At 40.1% G+C, this 26,285-nt stretch overlaps 2 protein-coding genes across 5 annotated transcripts in view; both read right to left on the reverse strand.

The window, feature by feature from the left end:
• Positions 1 to 1,816: 1,816 nt before the first annotated feature.
• Positions 1,817 to 7,037, reverse strand: ccdc103 (coiled-coil domain containing 103). 2 transcript variants are annotated; one of them, XM_038282136.1, is made up of 3 exons: positions 6,898 to 7,037; positions 4,898 to 5,045; positions 1,817 to 2,459 (listed from the first exon to the last, which is right to left on the reverse strand). In XM_038282136.1, the coding sequence occupies exons 2-3, from the start codon at positions 5,035 to 5,037 to the stop codon at positions 2,357 to 2,359; spliced, it is 243 nt and encodes an 80-aa protein (XP_038138064.1). In that variant the 5' UTR covers positions 5,038 to 5,045; positions 6,898 to 7,037; the 3' UTR covers positions 1,817 to 2,356. The 2 variants fall into 2 exon arrangements, with proteins under 2 accessions (XP_038138064.1, XP_038138055.1); XM_038282127.1 differs by having other exon boundaries at positions 4,898 to 5,046; positions 6,799 to 7,036.
• Positions 7,038 to 12,501: 5,464 nt separating this feature from the next.
• LOC119781805 (rho GTPase-activating protein 27-like) overlaps positions 12,502 to 26,285 on the reverse strand; it is a 45,780-nt gene continuing 31,996 nt past the window's right edge. Inside the window, exons 10-22 of one of the 3 annotated variants that reach the window (XM_038282391.1) lie at positions 26,150 to 26,227; positions 25,803 to 25,868; positions 19,819 to 19,886; positions 19,626 to 19,713; positions 19,048 to 19,149; positions 18,857 to 18,970; positions 16,884 to 16,950; positions 16,609 to 16,725; positions 15,899 to 15,997; positions 13,782 to 13,859; positions 13,455 to 13,589; positions 12,898 to 13,003; positions 12,502 to 12,821 (exon numbers count right to left, since the gene is read on the reverse strand). In XM_038282391.1, the coding sequence (XP_038138319.1) occupies positions 12,644 to 12,821; positions 12,898 to 13,003; positions 13,455 to 13,589; positions 13,782 to 13,859; positions 15,899 to 15,997; positions 16,609 to 16,725; positions 16,884 to 16,950; positions 18,857 to 18,970; positions 19,048 to 19,149; positions 19,626 to 19,713; positions 19,819 to 19,886; positions 25,803 to 25,868; positions 26,150 to 26,227 (1,296 nt within the window). In that variant the 3' untranslated portion in view covers positions 12,502 to 12,643. The remainder of the gene's footprint in view (positions 12,822 to 12,897; positions 13,004 to 13,454; positions 13,590 to 13,781; positions 13,860 to 15,898; positions 15,998 to 16,608; positions 16,726 to 16,883; positions 16,951 to 18,856; positions 18,971 to 19,047; positions 19,150 to 19,625; positions 19,714 to 19,818; positions 19,887 to 25,802; positions 25,869 to 26,149; positions 26,228 to 26,285) is intronic. The other 2 variants (XM_038282400.1, XM_038282409.1) reach the window with 2 other exon arrangements.

The following is a 26,285-nucleotide window of genomic DNA, read 5'->3' on the forward strand; positions in this document are numbered from 1 at the left end:
TTAATGATATCAGTGACCATCTACAAGTGTTTATGATTTATACAATGTTGGGCACGTTAGTTTGAAAAAGTAATGTTATAGTTACTAGTTACTTCTCCCAAAAAGCAACTGAGTTACTGAGTTACTCCACAATAAAAGTAACTAGTTACTAGTAAAAGTAACTATTGAGATACTTTTGCGTTTCTCGCCCCCGTAACCCTAACCACCCAGCCCCCACCTTCTTGCCGTATGTTTCCAAAGCCAGCTGAATAGAGCGGACGACAAAGACAAGAACCTGCAGAGAGTTTAGCATTTATTGCTTAACATGGGGGGGGGGGGGACGCTATCTGATGCGGTGTAATTATCATCAGGCTGCATTACTCACGGGTGTAAAGTTTTTTAACCGGGCGTTCAGATCTGGTGAGTGTATGAAATTAATAACTGGGGATGTCTAATTCTGAAATCCTGTGTTTGGGTTGTTATAGATACTGCAACTATCTATCATCTATCTATCTATCTATCTATCTATCTATCTATCTATCTATCTATCTATCTATCTATCTATCTATCTATCTATCTATCATGAAAAAAAGGTTCAATGCCTGGATGCGCCATAATTTTCTTCAACTGAATAAAAACCAAACTGAAGTAATAATCTTTGGACCAATAGAGGAGAGATCTAAAGTTAGCACACAGCTTCAGTGGCTTCAGCTAGTAACCACTGATCAGGCCCGAAGTCTAGGTGTAGTGCTGGATTCAGACTTGAACCTCCAAAAGCATTTAAAGACAATTACAAGGTGGGCTTTCTATCACCTGAAGAACATTTCCAGGATTAAAGGACTAATGTCTCAGCATGATCTGGAAAAACTAATCCATGCGTTTATTTTTAGTCGAATTGATTACTGCAACGGTGTTTTCACAGTTCTGCCTAAAAAGTGGATCAGACAGCTGCAGCTGATCCAGAACGCTGCTGCCCGTGTCCTCACTAAGACTAAGAAAGTAGAGCACATCACCCCAGTTCTAAAGTCCTTCCACTGGCTCCCTGTATCTCAGAGAATAGACTTTAAAATCCTTCTGTTAGTCTATAAATCTCTGAATGGCTTAGCACCTAAATACATCACAGACTTGCTATCAGTGTATCAACCTTCCAGACCACTCAGGTCTTCTGGCTCCAGCCTGCTCTGCAGACCTAGAACCAGAACTAAACATGGAGAAGCAGCATTTAGTTCCTATGCTCCACTTATCTGGAACAAACTTCCAGAAAACTGGAAAAGTGCAGAAAGCCTGAGTTCCTTTAAATCAAGACTAAAAAGACATTTGTTTAGGATTGCCTTCCACTGTTCTAGTTAAACAGTTCAACTAAAACATCATTAGTTCAACTTTTTTATTTTCTTTAGTTTAACGGTTTTTAATATTCTTTTTTGTTTCTGCATTTTTTATTTTATTTTATTTGTTTTTTATTTTTTCCTACTTGCTTTGATTCTGTTTTATCTTTCTGTATTTTAATCATGTAAAGCACTTTGCATTGTCTTTGTACTGAATTGTGGTATACAAATAAATTTGCCTTGCCTTGCCTGAGTAACGTGCAGTAACGGGTTGTCGGAAATAGTAACTGCATTATAGTTACAGTAAGAGTAATAATTTTGATTACTCGTTATTAAAAAAAGGTAACAGCATTACGTTTAATGCCGTTACTCCCATCACTGGATTTATAACTACTGTTACAGGAAAGATACAAAGGAAAACACACACAATTACAAAAGCAACAGAGGAATCAATGATTGCATATATATTGCTGCTGTGAACAGCAGAATTTCCACATTGTGATACAATAAAGGGATTTTCTATTCTAAAAATGATCTGTTAAATCTGGGACCCAAAAACCCGGAAGAAAACTGGATAAACTTTCTAAAATATTCCTTAACACTCTTAGAGGTCCTGAGCTTAACTGAAGTTATTTCAGTCACTCATGCAGATCCAGAGCTGACTGCTGCTGTTATGTCGTGCATGCTAGCAGACACATCAGAATACTTTCTATGGAGTCGTGTTAGATGGTGAAACATGAACAGCTGTGCAACATCTACAGGATTCCAGTGATGATCGCTGGGTCAGTAAGGGGACCTGGAGCAGGATGGTAGACTGAGCTGTTTGAGGACCAGGAAACTGTTTATTAAAAACTTCAGAAGGAGAGCTATTTCTTTACATCTGCATTTCTTGCTGTTTGCTAAACAGATGATCAAAACAATATTATTCAGTCCAAAAATTTAAAATGATCAGAATCTTATTTTTTTCCAAACTGAAGAGTCAAACAGGTGGGTCAAATATCAAAGGTGATACTGGAGGAAGCTCGATCCAGGAAGCCTGGATTGATGGTTCATCAGGCGTTTCCAGGAGCAACAGGGTTCCATGGTTGTTTCCGTGGAGCTCCATCCTTGTCCTTCTTTTCCAGAGGCTTCAGGTGAGAGGACAGAACCAGACCTCTGAGGGAAAGAAACAAACATTATAAACCTGGAGACAGAAAGTTGCTTAAAGGAGACCTTTTTTATATACCCAGCATGCAGGACATCCTGGGGTGTCAGTAGAAGGTCGAGGAGATCTAATCTAACATCCGGGTGTCATTTTCAAAGACGAGAGGAGCTGCCTGAAGCTCCGCCAGCATCGACATGAAGGAGCTATCGAAGGCTTAGACCAAGATAAAGGGTTAAATCAGGATTTTACAGATATCCTGCATATTTAAGCCTTGACCAGATTTCATGCAAATAGTAACACATGAGTTACCATGGTGATTTAATCTGTGCAGCTAGCTTGGTGCAGACCAGGTTAACAGCCAGGCTAACTAAGCCCTGCTGCCTTATCTGCTCAGTTAGCGTCACCGATCAGTATAAGTTTAATTGGTTCTGTTCCCTTATCTGCATGTTTGGTACTTTTAAACCAGCCATTTATATTGTTATATAGTGAGTGAATGAATGAATGAATGAATGAATGAATGAATGAATGAATGAATGAATGAATGAATTGGAATTTAGTTCAGTCCATTTTTTGACACACAACAATAAATCAATCAACAAAATACACACTAAAGAGACTAGTTAACATCAACTAAACCCAACACCAATTACCAAACTAAATAAATTTACCTTAATATAAATAGAAACAAAACCACCAAATAAACCTGTCTGAATGTACAGCCAGAGAAATGACATCGATTAATGTATTATCAAACCCCCTCTCCCTCAGATTTCACTTAAATTAACTTGAAATAAACTATCCTTCCTACTAGACTTGTTTTTTATCCAATATTCACACACACAAACTATATGTGTATTTTTATGTATACACATGTATATTTTTATCCTGTGCGGGCAGTGCTTTTATTTTATTTTATTTTATTTACTTTTATTTATTTGTATTTATTTTAGGTATTTTATCTCTTTTGTGCAGCACTTTGGAAACCTTGTGTTTATTGAAATCGTGCTATATAAATAAAGTGGATTGGATTGGATTGGATGTATATATACTGTATATATGCTTATACACACAACTATATAGATTTACATATACATATGTGTGTAAATAAATACATCTACATACATACATGTAAACTACTATATACATACCTACACAAACACATCAGGCAAAAATCCACAATTACACCCTTGTACATCAGCACTAATAGTCAATTATCTTAAATAATAATGTTATTATTTGCTGTGTTTCTACAGGCAGCTGTTGTTCTAAGTTTGACAGAAAGGCCTTTAATTGCTGAGTTGAAAGAAATAGAGAAATTCTGATATTTGAAATACTCCCAATAATTACCCTCATTGTCACTGTTTTTCTGTGGATGCTATCTGCTACCTGTGGATTTTCTGTGGATGTTATGTTATGTGCTTCCCCTTTTCTGATTCCTGATCCTCCACGGACGGGTTGGTCGTTGGATCGCCAACTTGAAGAGGGAGGATTTGCCATCGAACTTCTGGCCAGAGAAAAAACCCGTAATATGTAGCCAACATTTGGAAGAAGAATGTTTTCAAGATGACTTGGATAATAGCGCGTTGTGACAAACACCAGATACAGCACTGGGACTTGATCAACAGCCGATACCGCACCGTGACAATGTCACTAACCAGTAGGTGGCAGTAGAGTTCTTTGACAAACATGGATGCCTCCAGTAAAGCACATTCACATGAAAATGACTCTGAATTAAAAAAAAAACACCAAGAATAAACACGGCCTCCAGAAAAACATGAACCCAGAGAGTCTATGGAAACCGGCAGACCAAACCAGCGCATTCAGCTTGGCAAAGAACTCATGCTCTTCCTCAACACTGAAGTCCTCAGACATTTTTCTTTCGTTGTTTCTTTCTTTGCACAGGTAAACAGCACATTTCTTCTTCTACGCTTGCATTATCGGCAGAGCAGACGCTGAATGCGCACTTTCATCTGGTTTGGTCTGCCGGCTTCCGTAGACTCGTGAACGCGCTTTCAGGAAATCCTATACACTACTGTTTATGCTCTAAAAACATTCTAAATGACTTCGTTTCCAGTAAATTCTGGACGCTACCCACTCAGGACACTTGGATTACATTGGACGAGCAGTATGGAGGAATATTGACACGTTTTTTGTGGACTTTTATGGACCTTTCTGCCTCGGGCGCCATAGACCTCCATTATTGGAATGTCAGCAGACAGCAAGAAGCCTCCCAGATCTCCAGATGCATTTGAGATATCAAAAAAGTACTCCAGAGTGTTGTTCAGCATGGGGGTGAGTAGAAAATGAAGGCTAATCATGTTTTGGGTGTACTATTCCTTTAAAGTGCATCCCAAAGCCAGATACAGTCCAATACTCCATTCTTTGGCCACATCAGACCCTCCTAAAGCTTCTCTTAGACCCCCCTCCCCGGGTGTCCATGAGGACCCACCTGAACTGATCGTATCCCACTCTCTGGCTCACGGCCCTCAGCTTGGCTTGGTTCTCCCGCTGGTATCTTCTCTCAGACTCCACCGCCCCCTGCAGCTCCTTCTCCAGCGCGGAGAAATCGATGATGTCCCGCTGTGACATCACAGCCCCTGATGAGAAGGTAGCTCTGCTCAGTTCAGGTTGAAACTTACATTAAACAGAAGGATTTTCAGAGGAACGTCGATGATGGAAAAGTTACAGCTGAGACATTTTCTATTTTACATATATAACCTACATGTTTACATTTCTTGTCTTCATGTACTGAAATAAAATCCACCCATAACATGTTCTCCTCATTCTTTCTCTCAGCTGTACTCATAAATAAGACACTTTTTCTGATGTTTCAACTCGAAATAAAATAAATATGACAGCAAGACAAACTATTACATATCATATCATTTCTTATTCCACTTATTTCATTATTCTCTGTTGCTAACTGATCAAACAAACGTATAACTTGTCATAAAATAAACAATTATTATTACAAAGTTGAAGTTTTTAGCTGTGATCGTATTTATTATTATTTAGTCACATACAGTCATATTCAAATAACTAAACATATTAGTAATAAGTTCATTTATTTCAGTAATTTCATCACTCAGTTAAGCACATTTATTCATAATAAACTGATATATTCAAGCTTTTTTTAATCATGGCGTGTATTTTCTTAGAGTTTTTAAAAAAATAACAACATTAAAATTTTGAAAATTACATCAGATCAATAAGAATATTGCAAATATAGAAATGTGGGGATTAATAAAAGGTATATTTAATACCTGCTCAAATATTTATATTCTCTAAGGCAGCTTTTAATCTGACAAACAACCTCATAGGAAAACTGATTTTAATTTATGCAATATGATTTAATTTGCTACTTGATGCCAGAAATAGCACAAAAAACTCTCAGTGTTTAACACCTGTACACCTTTTCATTCCATATAACATATTTATGTCACGAGGAAGACATTAAAACATTTCAGCACCCAAAATGAATAATGCAATATTTCAATTTTTTCATATGAAGTCATTATATTCATTTAAAAAAATATAACTTAATGATTTAATTATTTAATTTATCCTTTTAAATGTATTATTAATTATTTAAAGGGAGATTTAAACTAAATATTTAGCTTTCAAACTAGATATTTAACAAACTAAGCATTTAGTTTGGAAAATAAATATTTACTTAAAATAATAAATATTTGGTTTGGAAAATGAATATTTAGTTTACTGACAAATTTTTAACTAATAATTTAAATATTTAGTTTGGAACTTTGATTTTTATAAATGAATGAATGTTATCGTGGAAAAAATAACACCGCTATTTTCTTTTAAAAAGCGTTAAAAAACAATAATATTGCTACTAAATTTTAACTGCTATACTTTATAAACAGCACCCCTTATTTTAGTTTATTTTATTAATTTGTTTGTTTTTATATTGGTGTTTATGGAATCCTGTTTTCTGTATGAACCAGTAGATGTTAAAAACAAATCTCCATTTCTGGATTGTTGGATAATAAAGTTATCTTATCTTTCTCTATAACCAGATTTCTGTGATTAATCATATTTATGTGTTTAAAGATATTAATGTCACTTAGGAACAGGCAAAAACAAACACATGAGTCTCTGATGCTGCTTTTATTACATTATATCTCTGGTTAACAGGATTTATTAAAATCAAATGTTTGTATTTAAACCAACATGAAATCATCATGGTTCTAGTTTGTGGTTCAGAAACCTCTGCTCTAAATCACACCAGTTTGGACTTCATCACACTCATCTTTAGTGAACTTTCATGACTCAGTAAATAACTTTTTTAGGCACAGATTGCAGAAAGGAGCATCAGTCATGGAAATAAGATACAAAAATAAAGCAAAACACAATTTTTTTCTGAGAAATTTGGAGAGGAGAGAAGAACAGCAGTCAAGTTTGCATTAGGAAGCTGGATTATGGATCACCTACTGGAGCTTTTTTGACTCTGGATCGTATCAGGACCTTCCGGTTGGCAGCGGTGGGTGAAAGGATCAAAACCAGTTTATAGAGTCAGAGGAGCTGTGATAATTTCCACGAAAACAAACGACGAACTGCTCCTGGGACAACGCGACCGTGTCCAGGTGAGTTAAGCCTCGGAATCAACAAAGCGTTTCCATGGTGACCTGTGTTCCCCTCTGATGGCTGCGGTCTGTGCTTCCACCTGGTGGCTAAATGGAAGAACTGCAGCACCCTGGCTGTAAATGAGGAGAAAGTCCAAACCTCTTTAGTCATGGCAGGTAAAACTCTTCAGCTTGATTAACATAAGTTTTATTTTTTTCACTTCATGTGGTTTGACTTGTAGAGAATGAAAAGTTAAAGATTAATAGCGCTACATGTTTAGTTTGCCTGACATTAACACATTTATATTTCAGTTTAAAATGACTTTTTTCTCAGAATTCTGTGAAAAAAGTCAGAATTCTGACTTTTTTCCCCATATCAAACTGAAAGAAAATGTAAAAATCAGTTAACTTTTATTTATTTTTTTCAGTGGCCCTCTTCCATACATTTACTAGTGGTTCCTAGAATTTCTAAAAGTAGAATGGGAGGCAGATCTTTTAGTTCTCAGGCTCCTCTCCTGTGGAACCAACTACCAGTTTTAGTCCGTGAGGCAGACACCCTGTCTACTTTTAAGGCTAGGCTTAAAACTTTCCTTTTTGATAAAGCTTCTAGTTAGAGTGGCTCAGGTTATCCTGATCTATCTCTATAGTTCTGCTGCTATAGGCTTAGACTGCTGGAGGACATAGGGACCCCTATTTTATAAGACGCTTCCGTAGGTTTGACTTGTAGAGAATGACTGTAAAGATTAGTAGCGCTACATGTTTAGTTTACCTGACATTAGCACATTGATATTTCAGTTTAAAATGGGAAAAAAAGTCAGAATTCTGACTTTTTTCACAGAATTCTGACTTTTTTCTCAGAATTCTGTCCATCGTTTTACTAACTGCCTTTACATAAATACATAAATTCAACATAATCTAAACCAAACACAGTAGAAAATTGTTGCCTCCTCTCATTAACAGCACCTGAACAGAACCATGGTTGACCTTAAATAACCCCATCTGACAGTTGGAAACTCAAAATGAAAAACGCCCCCTGGTGGTGATAAACACAGGAAAGGACAAATGGCTCCTGCAGGAACATTGAAGAAGAGTTGAAGGAATATAAATACCTCGATGTTCACCTTGAAAACAAGCTGGACTGGAGATGCTGTTAAACTTTATACAAGAAGGAACAGAGCAGCCTCTGCAGGAAGCTTCCTTTGGTGTTTGCAACAAGATGCTGCATTTCTTCTGTAAGTCTGTTAAGCAGAGTTTAATCTCTTCTGCCATCATCTGTTGGGGTAAAAGCATCAGAGTCAGTAAACAAATAAAAAGGCTGGTTCTTTCTGGACCATCTGGAGATGTTGATGCTAGAATGATTTTTCACAAAATGAAGGATATTATCAATGAACCTGGACATCCCCCTAATTAGACTGTGATATCTGATATCTATCTGATCACGGCTTAGACCTGTGGTTCCCTACCTTGTCCCTCAGGGACCTCTGTCCGGCATGTTTTAGGTGTTTCCTTATTGCATCACACGAGAAAAGAAAAGATGATTAACAGGCTTCTGCAAAACTTAATTGCAAAAAAAGTCCCTCATTTGAATCAGGTTTGCTGGAACAGAGACATATCCCTGAGAAGCAGAGTTGGGAACCATTGGCTTAGATGACAGATTATGGATAACCCGGATGAAACATTTGAAATCAAATCTATCTAATTATCATGTTGTTTCATAAAGCAGCTAAATTCAAACTATAAATCTGCAAAATATTTAAAAGTTTCTTCACCATGAAGCTGCGCTCACCGGTAATCAATGGGTTGTCTCATTTCACACATCAACATATATATGTAAGGAATTTGAGGATTGCTGCAAACATTTCAATAGAACTGGGACATAATGGTGCGTGGTGGATGCTCTGACTATACTGGAGACTTTATAAATGGGAGAAATTGGCGGGAACACATTTTTAGGAGTTATTAATGTTTCCTGACATCATCATCAGTTGACCAGACTCCATAGAACAGGCTTCCTGAGTTCCGGCTCTGAGGAGTGGTCTCCTTAACCTCTAACGTTTCTCTGCTTCCACATCTGAGTCAAATTGCTGAATTACCTCCTGTTCATGCTGACAAGTTCTCCACAGTCCCATTAATGATCAGAATATTTAATTGAGGTTGAGGCTGAGATACATCTAAAAGCTGCAGGACACCGGACCTTGAGGACGTCACCTAGGAATCCTGCCATGGATTAGCCTCGTGAGACCATCCTGATCTCGCGAGCTTTCAAGGTTTCACTTGCAGATCAATCTGGAGACTCTCAGTTGAAGAAAATTTGGAGCCGTTCACCAAACGAACGTCCAACCAGCGTTGGCTTTGAGGCGGGTTGAGGTGTGACGCAACGAGAAGCGCGACAGTTCAGTCTAAAGAACATGGCGGCTTCAGCCGATGAAACTAGCCTTAGCGTGGCTATCGAGCAAGTTTTATCGGAATTACAGAGTATTTCTTCACTGAAAGAAGAGCAAAACACTGCTCTGGAGGCTTTTCTCAGAGGAAAAGATGTTTTTGCTCTTCTCCCGACTGGTTTCAGCAAGAGTTTGATCTATCAATTGGCTCCTCTTCGTCGTCGCTCTGTTAGCACGTCATATGCTTCGTTGATCTGATTGGTTTATTTGGCCCGTCTATCACCAACATAGGCCAATCAGCTAACCAGTATTTTCGCCCCTTCCCAAAATTACTTCAACGGAAGGTTTCCAGATGGATATGCGGAGCAAACCCATCTGGCGGAGTCAGGTTAACCATTGATGTGCTCTCAGATGAGCTCTTTGGGGAGTGCTAGTGGTTGGGGTGCTGCGCTTGGATCCCAGAGGTTCTGAGTTGAAGCCCCACACCAACGGACTGCCACTCTGAGTCACTGAGTAATTGTAATTGTAATTGTGACAGTGTAATGACAATAGGTTTGAATTCTTCTTCTACTATTCTTCTTCTTTTGGATCCACGTGCTGAGCTGGGTCCAGTATTGGAGAGACTGAGTGAAGGTCCCATTGATCTCAGCTTTGATCTCCACCTTGACTTGAACAGGATTTCAAACCTTTGTCTTACACTGACTGAAAAAATCAATTTAAAAAATATCTAACATCTTTATAATAATTGGACACAGCAATAATCCTGAGTTTTACAGTTTACTTTATTTCTAATAAAAGTCAGTAAAATTCCCTCTTATTTACAGAAACTCTGTATATTCCATATTTACCTTGTTCTGTGTCTCTAATACATTTAAACAGTATAAAACAAACAGATAATGTACAGAAGATCCGTAACAAAGTTCACTGCAGCAGAAATATTATCCTGGAAAACTCCACCTTATTAAACCATTTGATAGATGATGTTCTCTCCATGTTTGGGAGTCCCTCAGGGTAGCACCCTGGACTTTCATGAGGCTTCTCAGTGTCACATGAGCCATTTTTCACTCTTTGAGAGCATTACCAAGATCCTGGATCTGTTTTAACACAATGACTGGATTATTCATCTGAATCCTGAAATAATTCAGACTTTTGTGACTTAATCTTTGAAAAAATAAAATAAAATGCAGAAGGTTTGGTTGGAAGTGAAAAAAGTTCTGTTCCAATGTTGTTGCAAGCAAAGCAAAAGTGTTGTAAATGGAAATTTGAGGGGGGGGGGGGGCTTAGTTATACAAATTGTATTCTTTTAAATTGTGTTTTTTAATCACATTATCTCCACTTTCAGCCAAATAAAAACTGTGGTTCTTAACCATCAAACGCGTCGTTGTTATTCCAGCAGACCAATAAAAATGCATCTTCACTCCAGAGGAAGACCCGCCCCTGGTAGTGTAGGGAATATCATCTATAAAATGTTAATTGAAGAGAAATCAAATGATAAAACTTAATTTAAAAAAGAGAAATTTGACAGCATTTCATTTAAAAATATAAAACCTGTAAATATTTAAAATATGAAAATCATGAAATAAATTGTCTGGCAAAACTCAAATCTGAGAAAATAGAAAAGTTTTTCTCACAATCTTTTTTTGATGATTAGGTTTTTTTAAAGTGTCGTATCTGGATTGCTTGTTTTTGTTTTGTTTTTTCAAATTTTCATTTACAATAATATTTCTTGCTAGCAACCATAACGGAACAAAATTCACAGACGGATGGAACATGTGTTGCTCCTCCTAGAGAACATTTAAAAATTAAATTAGAAGATTTCCCAAATAAGCCTCAGGACAATACTGGGAGATCAGGAAATTAAAATTCAAGGTCTAAGTGGAAACGTTCCTCCTGAAGAAGCAGGTTTATCACAAAGTTTGACATTTGATTCATGCTGTGAAATGGTTAATTCCTGAAAATATCCATTTCAGAATACGGAAAAGGCTGGACTAACTGAGCTGCAGACGGAGAGCTTCACATGCAGCAGATGAACCACATTTAGATTTTAAAACAAGATCAAACCAAACTTTTACCAACCTCTCAAAATTCATATCAAACCTGCAGTTAGTTTGAGCTTTTAATAAAATAGAGAATAACGTCTAAAAGGGATGATCTCCTTTGCTTCACTGGAAAAATACTACAAGCAAATCTCCTCCTGATGGATAACTGGTGATCAGGGTTTAGACCTTTCAGCAAACAGGAACGTTCGGACCTTAAAGGATCAGTCAACCTGCTGAGGATCAGATCCAGTTAACACTGGTTTGAAAGCTTGATTCTGGTCAAAAAACCTCAGTTTAAGATGTTTCATTCAGACGTAGGAAGGACTGCGTTCAGAAATCCAAGCTTCCTTAAAATGAAACAAAGGTTCCAGCCCAGTCAGGATCTAATGTTGGCTCCTCCTCTGCTTTGTTCTGCAGCTCTAATAGGATCGTAAACAGGAAGAAGAACAGAAACGTCTCTGTAGATAGAAATCCTCTCTGCATCCGGAGTTACACACGGCTCTACAGTAACCTGGAAATAAATACATAAGGTACCTGGACAGCAGGAATTCTTAGACCTACAGGATCCGTCAATGAAATAACCCGAACAGAACATCAGTGTTCTGATGGTGAACCTTCTGAAACACCAGTTAGTGGTCAGAGAGGATCATCTACCACCACTGACCAGTTTTCTCTCTGAAGATAAGATGGAACATGGATCTGTGTCGAAGGGAGGTTCTGGTGGAATCTGAGTCTTAAACAAGGTTCCGGTGCCAGTCAGAAGGGATGTTCGCCACAGGTTCTAATGATCAGACCCATTTCTGAGATGGAAATATTTAAAACTAGAAATATCCAGAATGTTTGAGTCTTTCTGGTTCCAGGTGCTGGTTGGACTTTGATTTTACAGATGTTAGGATAATTCTAGGCAGTTCATCAGATGATCCTTAGAACCAGATGTGGTGGTTTCTCTCAGGTGTGAGTTTCCAGCTCCATAATCTGGATTCAGTAGAAGTCTTTTTTCTCTAACTTGGTCCGTTTGATTAAGTTCTTTCTTAGGTTCTAAGAAACCTCTTTCAGAAGTTTCAGAACCAGGTCAGAGTTTTCCATGAGGTCAAATATGGTGGTTTTAGTTCCACTTGTTCCAGCGTCTCCTGGTTGGAAAATATAATGACGGAGGTTCCTTAAAATGTTCTGGAAGGTGAAAGTGGATCTCCAGTTACATCTCAGAGAAGATGTCCTTGAACTCGTTGAGCAGGATCTCCACGATCTGGCTCTGAAATACCATGTGGACCGTCATGTTGGCCGACTCGATCTGCGGTCGGAGCAGCGTGGGTCCGAACACGATGGCGATGCTCTGCACCGACATTCTGTTAGAATCTTTGTGCTCGATGACTCTGAAAGAAGCAGAGAGGCAGGTGAGGACTGGTTCTGCTTCAGAGCGGTTGGTGTCGGTCGTTAGGGTCGGCTCACCTGCGCAGGTGTTTGAAGAGCAGCTTCATGGTGTCGTAGTTCGGCAGCGGCAGAGAGGAGACCAGGTCTTTCATATAGGAGACCCTCTGGCTGTGGTCTGGAAGCTCTGCACCAACAAAAAGATGGACGGTGAGGTCAGATTCAGAATCTCCAATATGATCCAACACTGGATGCTCAAGAAACTACAGCAGTTTGGGATGGAAAACTGGAACAAAAGATTCTTTCTGCTTATATTTTCAGTTATCATTGTTAAAATATACAGAGTTTTGTTGCTAGAAATGATCTACAGGATGCTGGACATGTTTAACAATCAAACACCAAATCAGTGACGCTTTGATCTGATCTTTTAGTCAAAGAGTTCAGAACCTGAAAAAACTGCTTTGATAAAACATCACGTTCCAGAAGAAGAAACAGATTTCACCTTCGGTTAGGAGATCATTTAATCATCATTAATGTTTGAAAAACCAAATGTTCTTGCAGGATCTCAGCGGGTTCCTTCATCTTGAACATCTCAGACTGCTGTGGATGGATGTGGTCTGGTGTGTGTGGGAACTAACGGATGGCGGCGATGAACTTCTCAAAGCTGTAGAAGGGAAACAGCGGCTCTGGAAGCTCTCTGAAGAAAAGCTTCAGCGCTCCGGCGATCACATGGATCTCCTCCCACTGTCCGTCATCCAGGTCCAAATGTTCTTCTGCAGAGACACAAAACCTCAGAGTGAGGGACGATCTTCATTGTTATGAAGAAAGCTGTGTGCTGAAGCTTCTGTTGGACTATAACTCCTGATCCTGTGGATGTATTCAATGAAAGACTAGGTTTATTTTCTCTGCATCGGACTTTGTAGCCTCCCTCATCTCTTCTATATAAGATTCAGAAACCTCGTTACCATGGTCGGCTTTGTGTCGGAGTCTCTGGATCACCGCCAGGTTCCCGCTCACTCTGTAGATCCCGTCAACATCCAGACCTAAAGGAACGAGAAAAGTCAGATGACAGAGAATAAATGGAGGTGAGTTTTCCATGAGGAGATTAAAACACTGTAATACAGATGCTCCATTTTGAGCATCCCATTATAGATACAACAGCAGGAGGTGAAAGAGTTTATGAGGAAAAAAGAATTGAGTCAACTAACTGCCCTAAATAGTAAAAAATCTTGGGCTAGCGACTGCTCTGATGTGATTTCTGATGCTTCCTTCTTTCTGAAGCTCCTCAGTCTTTTTTACTGAAATGTCATTCTTTTAATCTGATATAAACATAAAATTAGAGCATCCAAACAGTTAAAATCGAAGCTTCATTCGTGTAAAAATGAAAGGAAATTCCTTATTATAAAGAAACAGAGCCAAGAAGGGAGCAGGTGCAGTGCGAAGAGTAGGGGGGCGGTAACCAGAGCCCTGTGGGACTCCGAAAACAAAAGAGGTGCAGAGGAAGACGTATTATCACCGAGGCAAACACAAGGATACGCCAAGAAAAACGCTGATGATGAAAAGCACAAAGACAAATAAAGTCATTAGTCAGGTGCTGAAATCATTGTTGGAAACCTCTGACATGGCTGTTTCTAAAGATTTAAAATAACGTTTTATCTTTCAGGTACATCATTATTTTATCAAACATCTTTCTCAAGAGTTTATGCAATAAATGGTGGCTTAAAGTCTTCAATTAGCATGAAAAGACATGTAAAGAGTTGATGTCACAAACTCTTAACTAGCTGTGAAAATATTGTAGTGGAGAAAAAAATATGAAAAATCATCATGGAAAAAAGTTATTTTCAAAGTCATTTCCAAATATCCATTCATTTTCTGTCAAGCTTCATCCCAGCTGGGGTCACGAGGTGTGCTGTTGCCTATCTCCAACTATCTATGGTCGAGAGGCGGGTTGCACCCCATCGCAGGGCAACACAGAGACAAACTACCATTCACACACACCTAAGCAAAATTTAGAGAAGCCAATTAACCTAACAGTAATGTTTTTGGACTGTTGGAGGAAACTGGTAACCTGCCTCCGTCAGATGGATTTGCTCCGCATATCCATCTAGAAACCTTCCGTTGAAGTAATTTTGGGAAGGGGCGAAAATACTGGTTAGCTGATTGGCCTATGTTGGTGATAGACGGGCCAAATAAACCAATCAGATCAACGAAGCATATGACGTACTAACAGAGAGACGACGAAAACACAACCACAAGCCAGGCTACTCTTGCTGAAACCAGTCGGGAGAAGAGCAAAAACATCTTTTCCTCTGAGAAAAGCCTCCAGAGCAGTGTTTTGCTCTTCTTTCAGTGAAGAAATACTCTGTAATTCCCATAAAACTTGCTCGATAGCCACGCTAACGCTAGTTTCATCGGCTGAAGCCGCCATGTTCTTTAGACTGAACTGTCGCGCTTCTCGTTGTGTCACACCTCAACCCGCCTCAAAGCCAACGCTGATTGGACGTTCGTTTGGTGAACGGCTCCAAATTTTCTTTAACGGAGAGTCTCCAGACTGATTAGCGAGTGAAATCTTGAAAGCTCGCGAGATCAGGATGGTCTCACGAGGCTAGGAAGCTGGAGTGCCCAGAGAGAACCAACAAATGCACAGGGAGAACATGCAAACTCCATGCAGAAAGACCCTGGGCCAGGAATCGAACCTAAAACCTTCTTGCTGCAAGGCAACAGTGCTACCCTCTGCCACACTGAGCAGCCCATATAAAAGCTCATCTCTAAATAATCATATAGAATTGTGGTGATCATCACTGATTAACTCTTTGGGGAAAAACATCAGGGGGACATCATCGATTTCCTTTAACAAACCCATCGATGTAGAAACACTGATTTCAGTATAATTAATGCATTATTTTCAACTGTGGTGAAAGAATAACGTCCATTTATCTGATCAGGCGGCTAAAATAATATATTCAAAAAACTGTACTTCTGAGTTTTCATTAGAGATGCTTTTTTCTGACCATGTTTAACAGAGACGATTAGATCAGTGATTATTTGTATTTTTGGAAGGATTTATAATCTGTATTGTCACCTCTTCTCTCTACCGTCCTGATGCATTTCTCCACAAACTTGGGAATGGTGGAGCTTTCCCTGCTACAGAGGACGTCCAGGTAGCAGCCGAACACATTGTCTGCAGGAAAAAAAACAAGTGTTCAATAAACATCAGCAGAAATATTTCATGGTACATAACCACAAGTACAGAAACTTCTAACGCTAAAATCGTCAGTGAAATAATTAGATCTAATTAAGTAGGATCTTAATTAGATCGTTCTATGACATCTCTTAATTCCAAAAAAGTAAAAAAACAACAACTATAAAACAGACTTTATTTCCAAGCTGGATGATGTTTTGCTTCCCATCCAGGAAGCTTTTCCAATTAGCATTGAGTTCAGAATTAGCATTAATTAGAAGCTCTATAGAACTCAGCGCTAATTCTGACATTTTTAATTGAAAAAGCTTCCTGGGTGGGAAGCGAAACGTCTTCAAACTTGGAACCAAAGTCCAGTGGATTGTTTTTTAACTTTATTTTCCTTTTTTTGGAATGACTATGACCTGGATGACTGAGAATCTTCACAAGCAAACTTCTCTAAAGTTTTATATCTGAACTATAAAAGTGAGCATAATTAGGAGACATCCTGAGCTGTGAAGCATTCAGATCTGAATGCATCTGGACGGGCAAGAAACCCCCTGAAGTTCCTGTCCTAACTGAACAGAATTGGACCATTGTTTTGTTTTTCGTACCTCTGATATACCCCTTCTCTTTGACGCTCTGCAGCGTCGGCCTCCTCTGCAGGAAACGTCTCAGTTTGCTCCGGATCCGGCTCTGCTCCGAGTCCGCTCCTAAGTTGCTCCTGGTGGCTGAAAAAGCAGCAGAAGAAAAAATTAAGCTGGATCTGGCAAATAGACAGGCTTTTATTTTGAAGTACCTGATAAGAAACTGTAATAGCTGATTTTAACAAACAGCAAACAATGCAAGTGAAGCTCTGAGAACCTTAAATCATTTCAGGAAGACTCACATGCTCTCTTCTTATCCTCTCTGTCTGAGCCTGTATCTTCATCATCATCGCTTAGATGTTCCGGTTCCTGAAGGAAAGAACAAAGCAGCAGCTCAGATCTACCACAGTGCTCTGAATAGTTTATTTAGGTGGAACTTTGGATTTAACTGAGGAATCATACACACCCAGACAAGAACCATCTATAAAAATAAAAAAAAGTATTGTTTTAATCTCTGAAAACCTTGATAGGATGGCCTAGCAGGAGTCTATAGAGATCCCAGGACAGTGATGTAACTGGAAGCTATTTATCTCTATCGAATTTAAATGGAGGATCTTAAACTCAACATTGAATCTGTCTGGAAGAGTTTTGATATAAAGTCCGGTAGCTGAGTATTTGTAGGCCAGATGATAAAAGTACTAGTTAATGTTGATAACTGCTCAGTAAACAGGTACTGATGTATGTTTTTCTTTCTTTTTTCCACACTGAAAGACCCAGTTTGTCAGCCTCTGAGGCTCACCGCAGGTCAGGAAACTATAGAGGAGTTAGAATCATTGGTTCTCATGTAAAACTTTTGGTTTGAGAAGAAAAAGGTCAAACACTGAAACATCACAGATGATTCCCAGATGATTCTTTCAATTGGTGCAATGAAGCCTTATCTACGGAAGGAAATGCGTCTCATAGCAATAACAGAAATTATATTATAATTAGCAGTGCTAAATATAAACATTCAACTAACAAACTGAATAAAATTATCCAAATACGAATATTTATTCTGCTAACACACATTCTGCCACATTGTTGTTGCAAGAATGGACATTTTGAAAAAGAAATAATAATAATAATGCAATCCAGAAATAATAATAAAAAACACTTCCTAATAAAATAAAAGTTTGGGGATTAGCTTTTCTGTTTTCTCAGATTTATGTATTTACTTTTTCACTTTTTTCCCTTATAGTTCATTTTTTCCATTTTTTTTCAGATATAATATTTTTAAATTTTACTTTTCCAAATTTCTGTTTTATATTGAGTTTTCGAAATTGCCTTCTTTTCAAATTACATTTTAAAGACATCCTTCTCTTAATTCCTGGGGGCACGTTTTCCTCTTTAGTTAAGAGTGAAGATGCATTTCTATTGATTTGCATGGGTTTAGAATGAGAAGTTTTATTGGGCTTCATGTGAAAAGAATTTGAAAAATATGAAAAAAATAAAGTAAAACTTTTTATGCCTAAGACTTTCTCTCAAGTTTTCTATCAGCTGTGCTGCTGCCATCAACACCTTTGTTTCTAGATGCTGGAGATCGGCCTGTTTTCCGGTGTAGTCCTGTTTCTCTGACTGTGACTAACTGGATGTGCTCTCTTCATCCTCTGACATGGGAGCTGGCTCGGAGCTCGTCTGCCTGGCTGTGTGTTTCCTGGACGGGGCCGCCTGTGGAGCTGGTTTACAGTTGCCTTTTGTATCTATGCTTCTTTTTCTATGTCTGCTTCTGTCTCCTTGAACCCCAGTGGGCCTCAGCAGATGGCCGCTCACACTGAGCCTGGTTCTGCTGGAGGTTTCTTCCTGTTAAAAGGGAGTTTTTCCTCTCCACTGTTGCTACAAGCATGCTTAGTGTGAGAGATTGCTGAAGAGTCAATGAGTTTTCCTTAGATAGAAAACTTTGATTCAATTTGACTGTACGATCTGGTTGAATTGTAAAGTGCCTTGAGATGACACGTGTTGTGAATAGTCACTATATAAATAAACTAAATTGAATTGAATTTCAGAATCCTAGTTTTTATAACATTTACAAATGGTGTTCTTTGCTTGCAACAGTAATGGAACCTAAGTTTTCTATGAAGTAGCAGCGGGCTAATTAAATATGCCCAGGGGATTGGGCTTAATGACTGTGCTGGGTATTTCAAGAGTCTCATGGTTTTGAGAACTCATTAAGAGACATTGAAGGCTCCTGGTCTACCTGCAGAATGCATGGGTTTGGCAGTAAGGTGTGTTGCTGTACCGGCTGGTGAGGCGTCAGCTGAAGGATGGTGTCCTGGATGACTTTGCACCAGTCTGCGATGATGCTCTCAGTATCGTACTGCATCAGATACTCGCAGCCCTGTCGAGTCTTTAACTGAAGACACGCACAGCACAGTTATAGACTGTCTGATGGACTGCAACCATGCAATCAATATGATGCTTTGGCCTCACCTCCAAAACAAACTTCTTTGATGACTTGTCTTTTGAGGCCCATTGAACTGTCGCTCCTCTCAGTTCCACTGTGTACTCCGGAACAATCTGTGCAGCTTTAATCTGGGAGAAGAGCAGAACTCCATTAAAACCATCATTTCTGTTTGTCTTCAGACTTCTGTAGCCTTGAACTGTCTATGGAAGCATCCACATCTGGTTGGCTGAAAACTGTGAGAGAGAATCTCATCTTATAATCATTCATCTAGTCTAGGCTGTTTCTATAGAGCCTTGGCTTCAGTTAAAGCCCTGTACCGTAACAGTTGAACAGAATAATATGAAGGATTTCTTGGTTTTACCACTAACCACCCACCTGATTTTAGTTTGTGCCCAAAATTAAGATATATCGAAATGGCTTTGCCAATCAAAAGTACATCTTCTCACAGTTATAAACTTTATTGTTCCTTTAAGACCTTCATAAAGTCTTAACAACTAATGGTCTAGAACACTTTACTAGAGCGAGTTCTCCAGAGCAAAGAGCAAATAAATCAAGAGTGGATCCAGACGGTCAGTCAGTTCGTACAAAGCAGATCGGTTCTTACATTGTTCCCAGCTGGAGAAAATTTGGGGTCTTTGTGGAAAGTAAGAATCCCACCATGGAGAACTGTCCAGGACTGACTCCAGTTCTTCCTGTTCAACATGAGCAGCAAACATGGAAAACATTTAAACATGAATGAAATAAAAGGTTACTTTACAAATTCACAGGTCAGTCAAACTGTAGCTTCTGGTTCTCACCTTATCTTTTTGCCATGATCAACAACTTTGGTCTTGTTAACAATTCCTGCCTTTTCCAGCAGAGGGCACTATAGAGAAAGAGAAGTCCAGGTGAGTTCTCAGGTTTCTGCAGGTTGGCAATGAAATGCGACTCCTTGGTAAACATGGGAGTGGAGAGTGAGAGTCTGAGTCTACCTGAGGGCTTTTATTCACCTCAGTCTCTTCATTCAGCAGTCTGCTCCCCAGAATGATTTCTACAAAAATAAGTTCTGACCTAATGATTTGATCCGAGTCTACTCTACTTCTATTCAGCTAAAGGTTTATAAGGGCCTCACCTTTAGAAAGCACAATGCAGATTAAAACCGTGCCAAAGCAATTCTGGGTTCAGGTTAGAGATCTGTGTTGCAGGGTCGTTTGCTGTCAGAGTAGAGTTTGTAAAAAAGGCATTTCTGATTTTGAATTGTGATTTTAATTGTATGTTTCAGGTTAATGAAAGGTAAAGCCTTTTGGAGAACATAAAGCTCAGCCTGTATAAAACACCTCTGAAGGAGTTTTGGCATATTTCAAAGTGTCAGACTTTAGGTTTTTTATTGCTACTGGAGGCAAAGCAGCTCTGAAGAGAACGGAATCTTTGCATTGACATTCTAATTCATATGATGTAATGATCTTAATTCATAAAAACTGAATTAGAATCATCATATCGGTTCTAAAAGATCTCATTTGTGAGGACAGGATAAAACAACAAAGATCATTTTAGGATATTTTTTCTGCCCTTTTCTGATCTGATCTATCTTTATGTACTTGGATGTTTTAAACATTGATTGATGTTTTATAGACATGTTGTTGACGGACCTGCTGGATGTTGATAGACATGTTGATAGACAGGTAGGATGTACAGAAGCATGTTGTTCAAGTTTATATATATATGATAAAAATGTTAGATGTTGAGGAATATGCTGGATGTTTAGGAACATGTCAATGGACAAGTTGGATATTAAGGATAAGGTTGGATGTCTGGGGAAATCGATGTTTGCGAAGATGTTAATTTCTGAAGAACATACTGACGGACATGTTGGATGCAGACGGACATACTGACGGACATGTTGGATGCAGAGAGACATACTGACGGACATGTTGGATGCAGAGAGACATACTGACAGACATGTTGGATGCAGAGAGACATACTGACAGACATGTTGGATGCAGAGAGACATACTGACGGACATGTTGGATGCAGAGAGACATACTGACGGACATGTTGGATGCAGAGAGACATACTGACAGACATGTTGGATGCAGAGAGACATACTGACAGACATGTTGGATGCAGAGAGACATATTGACGGACATGTTGGATGCAGAGAGACATACTGACGGACCTGCTGGATGTTGATAGACATGTTGATAGACAGGTAGGATGTACAGAAGCATGTTGTTCAAGTTTATATATATATGATAAAAATGTTAGATGTTGAGGAATATGCTGGATGTTTAGGAACATGTCAATGGACAAGTTGGATATTAAGGATAAGGTTGGATGTCTGGGGAAATCGATGTTTGCGAAGATGTTAATTTCTGAAGAACATACTGACGGACATGTTGGATGCAGACGGACATACTGACGGACATGTTGGATGCAGAGAGACATACTGACGGACATGTTGGATGCAGAGAGACATACTGACAGACATGTTGGATGCAGAGAGACATACTGACAGACATGTTGGATGCAGAGAGACATACTGACGGACATGTTGGATGCAGAGAGACATACTGACGGACATGTTGGATGCAGAGAGACATACTGACAGACATGTTGGATGCAGAGAGACATACTGACAGACATGTTGGATGCAGAGAGACATACTGACGGACATGTTGGATGCAGAGAGACATACTGACGGACATGTTGGATGCAGAGAGACATACTGACAGACATGTTGGATGCAGACGGACATGTTGGATGCAGACGGACATATTGACGGACATGTTGGATGCAGACGGACATACTGACAGACATGTTGGATGCAGACGGACATGTTGGATGCAGACGGACATATTGACGGACATGTTGGATGCAGACAGACATACTGACAGACATGTTGGATGCAGACGGACATGTTGGATGCAGACGGACATATTGACGGACATGTTGGATGCAGACAGACATACTGATGGAAATGTTGGGTGGTGGCGGACATGTTGGATGCTGATGGCGCTTGTTTGATGTAGATGAACATGTTGGATGCAGACAGACATACTGACAGACATGTTGGATGCAGACGGACATGTTGGATGCAGACGGACATGTTGGATGCAGACGGACATGTTGGATGCAGACGGACATATTGACGGACATGTTGGATGCAGACAGACATACTGACAGACATGTTGGATGCAGACGGACATGTTGGATGCAGACGGACATATTGACGGACATGTTGGATGCAGACAGACATACTGATGGAAATGTTGGGTGGTGGCGGACATGTTGGATGCTGATGGCGCTTGTTTGATGTAGATGAACATGTTGGATGCAGACAGACATACTGACAGACATGTTGGATGCAGACGGACATGTTGGATGCAGACGGACATGTTGGATGCAGACGGACATATTGACGGACATGTTGGATGCAGACAGACATACTGACAGACATGTTGGATGCAGACGGACATGTTGGATGCAGACGGACATACTGACAGACATGTTGGATGCAGACGGACATGTTGGATGCAGACGGACATATTGACGGACATGTTGGATGCAGACAGACATACTGACAGACATGTTGGATGCAGACGGACATGTTGGATGCAGACGGACATATTGACGGACATGTTGGATGCAGACAGACATACTGATGGAAATGTTGGGTGGTGGCGGACATGTTGGATGCTGATGGCGCTTGTTTGATGTAGATGAACATGTTGGATGCAGACAGACATACTGACAGACATGTTGGATGCAGACGGACATGTTGGATGCAGACGGACATGTTGGATGCAGACGGACATGTTGGATGCAGACGGACATATTGACGGACATGTTGGATGCAGACAGACATACTGATGGAAATGTTGGGTGCTGGCGGACATGTTGGATGCTGATGGCGCTTGTTTGATGTAGATGAACATGTTGGATGCAGACAGACATACTGACAGACATGTTGGATGCAGACGGACATGTTGGATGCAGACGGACATGTTGGATGCAGACGGACATGTTGGATGCAGACGGACATGTTGGATGCAGACGGACATATTGACGGACATGTTGGATGCAGACGGACATACTGACAGACATGTTGGATGCAGACGGACATGTTGGATGCAGACGGACATATTGACGGACATGTTGGATGCAGACAGACATACTGACAGACATGTTGGATGCAGACGGACATGTTGGATGCAGACGGACATATTGACGGACATGTTGGATGCAGACAGACATACTGATGGAAATGTTGGGTGGTGGCGGACATGTTGGATGCTGATGGCGCTTGTTTGATGTAGATGAACATGTTGGATGCAGACAGACATAATGACGGACATGTTATATGCAGACAGACCTAATGACGGACATGTTTGATGGCGATGGACATGTTGGATGGTGATGGACATGTTTGATGGTGATGGACATGTTTGATGGTGATGGACATGTTGGATGGTGATGGACATGTTGGAGGTAGACGGACATTCTCACAGACATGTTGGATGCAGACGGACATACTGATGGACATGTTGGATGTAGATGGACATGTTGGATGCATACGGATATATTTGATGGTGGCGGACATGTTTGATGCAGACGGACCTAATGACGGACATGTTTGATGGTGATGGACATGTTTGATGGTGATGGACATGTTTGATGGCGATGGACATGTTTGATGGTGATGGACATGTTTGATGGCGATGGACATGTTTGATGGTGATGGACATGTTGGATGGTGATGGACATGTTTGATGGCGATGGACATGTTTGATGGCGATGGACATGTTTGATGGCGATGGACATGTTTGATGGTGATGGACATGTTTGATGGCGATGGACATGTTGGATGGTGATGGACATGTTGGATGGTGATGGACATGTTTGATGGTGATGGACATGTTTGATGGCGATGGACATGTTGGATGGTGATGGACATGTTGGATGGTGATGGACATGTTTGATGGCGATGGACATGTTTGATGGTGATGGACATGTTTGATGGCGATGGACATGTTGGATGGTGATGGACATGTTGGATGGTGATGGACATGTTTGATGGTGATGGACATGTTTGATGGTGATGGACATGTTTGATGGTGATGGACATGTTTGATGGCGATGGACATGTTTGATGGCGATGGACATGTTTGATGGCGATGGACATGTTTGATGGTGATGGACATGTTTGATGGCGATGGACATGTTTGATGGTGATGGACATGTTTGATGGCGATGGACATGTTTGATGGTGATGGACATGTTGGATGGTGATGGACATGTTTGATGGTGATGGACATGTTTGATGGCGATGGACATGTTTGATGGTGATGGACATGTTTGATGGCGATGGACATGTTGGATGGTGATGGACATGTTGGATGGTGATGGACATGTTTGATGGCGATGGACATGTTTGATGGCGATGGACATGTTTGATGGCGATGGACATGTTGGATGGTGATGGACATGTTTGATGGCGATGGACATGTTTGATGGCGATGGACATGTTTGATGGCGATGGACATGTTGGATGGCGATGGACATGTTTGATGGTGATGGACATGTTTGATGGTGATGGACATGTTTGATGGTGATGGACATGTTTGATGGCGATGGACATGTTTGATGGTGATGGACATGTTGGATGGTGATGGACATGTTGGATGGTGATGGACATGTTGGATGGTGATGGACATGTTTGATGGCGATGGACATGTTTGATGGTGATGGACATGTTTGATGGCGATGGACATGTTGGATGGTGATGGACATGTTGGATGGTGATGGACATGTTTGATGGCGATGGACATGTTTGATGGTGATGGACATGTTTGATGGCGATGGACATGTTTGATGGTGATGGACATGTTTGATGGCGATGGACATGTTGGATGGTGATGGACATGTTGGATGGTGATGGACATGTTGGATGGTGATGGACATGTTTGATGGCGATGGACATGTTTGATGGTGATGGACATGTTTGATGGCGATGGACATGTTTGATGGTGATGGACATGTTTGATGGCGATGGACATGTTTGATGGTGATGGACATGTTTGATGGCGATGGACATGTTTGATGGTGATGGACATGTTTGATGGTGATGGACATGTTTGATGGCGATGGACATGTTTGATGGTGATGGACATGTTTGATGGCGATGGACATGTTGGATGGTGATGGACATGTTGGATGGTGATGGACATGTTGGATGGTGATGGACATGTTTGATGGCGATGGACATGTTGGATGATGATGGACATGTTTGATGGCGATGGACATGTTTGATGGTGATGGACATGTTTGATGGCGATGGACATGTTGGATGGTGATGGACATGTTGGATGGTGATGGACATGTTTGATGGCGATGGACATGTTTGATGGCGATGGACTTATATGTTCTGTTTGGACCAAACTGCTGTATGTAACAGAGTCTGACTGGAAAAACCTAAAGAACCCTGAATAAACATAAGAATGAAGAACAGAACCACCCAAGCACATCAGAGCTGTTAGATGACAGGATGAAAAGTTAATGATTAGTGGTTAGTGGGATTAGAGGCCACACGCTTAGGAACTTTCTGGGCAAAAGTCTTCATTAAACTGAGATCATCAGAATAATTGTGTCTTAAGAATTTCATTTGTTAAAATCATTTGGAAAATGGGATGCAAGGAGTTCTCAGCTGCCCAAAAAGTTCTGTACTGATAACAAATGACATGTTAGAAATGTTAGTAGATTTTACTATGTTGCCTCTAACTTCCAACAGCCAGTCAGAACCTACATGGTGCTGGGAGGGGGCTGGGCTGTGGTTGGATAGATTCCTCCTCAGCCTGAACCTATTGGGGAACTATAGAAGGAGGAAATGATGGGATGAGTTAATGAATGAATGAACAGCTTGACAAATGAATAAGCAATTCAGGAAATTGCTGAACAAGTCAGTAAACACATGGACAAGTCTGGTGAGTTGGTGAACCCATGAACAAGTCGTTACCTGAAGAAAGGAGTTCAAGAAATCATGAAATGTCAGAAAATCAATAAATGATTTACAGACTCCCAAATAAATCTGCAAATGATGTAATGAAGGTCTGGGAGGGTGTCTGAAAGGGATGCAGCGCTGAGAAATTGTACCTGTGGACTGTCTGGAGAAGGCTTTCTGGAAGCGTCTGTGAGGTCAGAGGAGATCCTTCTGTGTCCAGGGGAAAATACCTGAATGAAACAAAGCAGGAATGTTAGGATTCAACACTCAAGACAGTTCCTGATCATG

Source organism: Cyprinodon tularosa, unplaced genomic scaffold, assembly GCF_016077235.1.
Source record: "Cyprinodon tularosa strain WSP-4 unplaced genomic scaffold, ASM1607723v1 ctg104, whole genome shotgun sequence".
NCBI classification, from domain to species: Eukaryota; Metazoa; Chordata; class Actinopteri; order Cyprinodontiformes; family Cyprinodontidae; genus Cyprinodon; species Cyprinodon tularosa.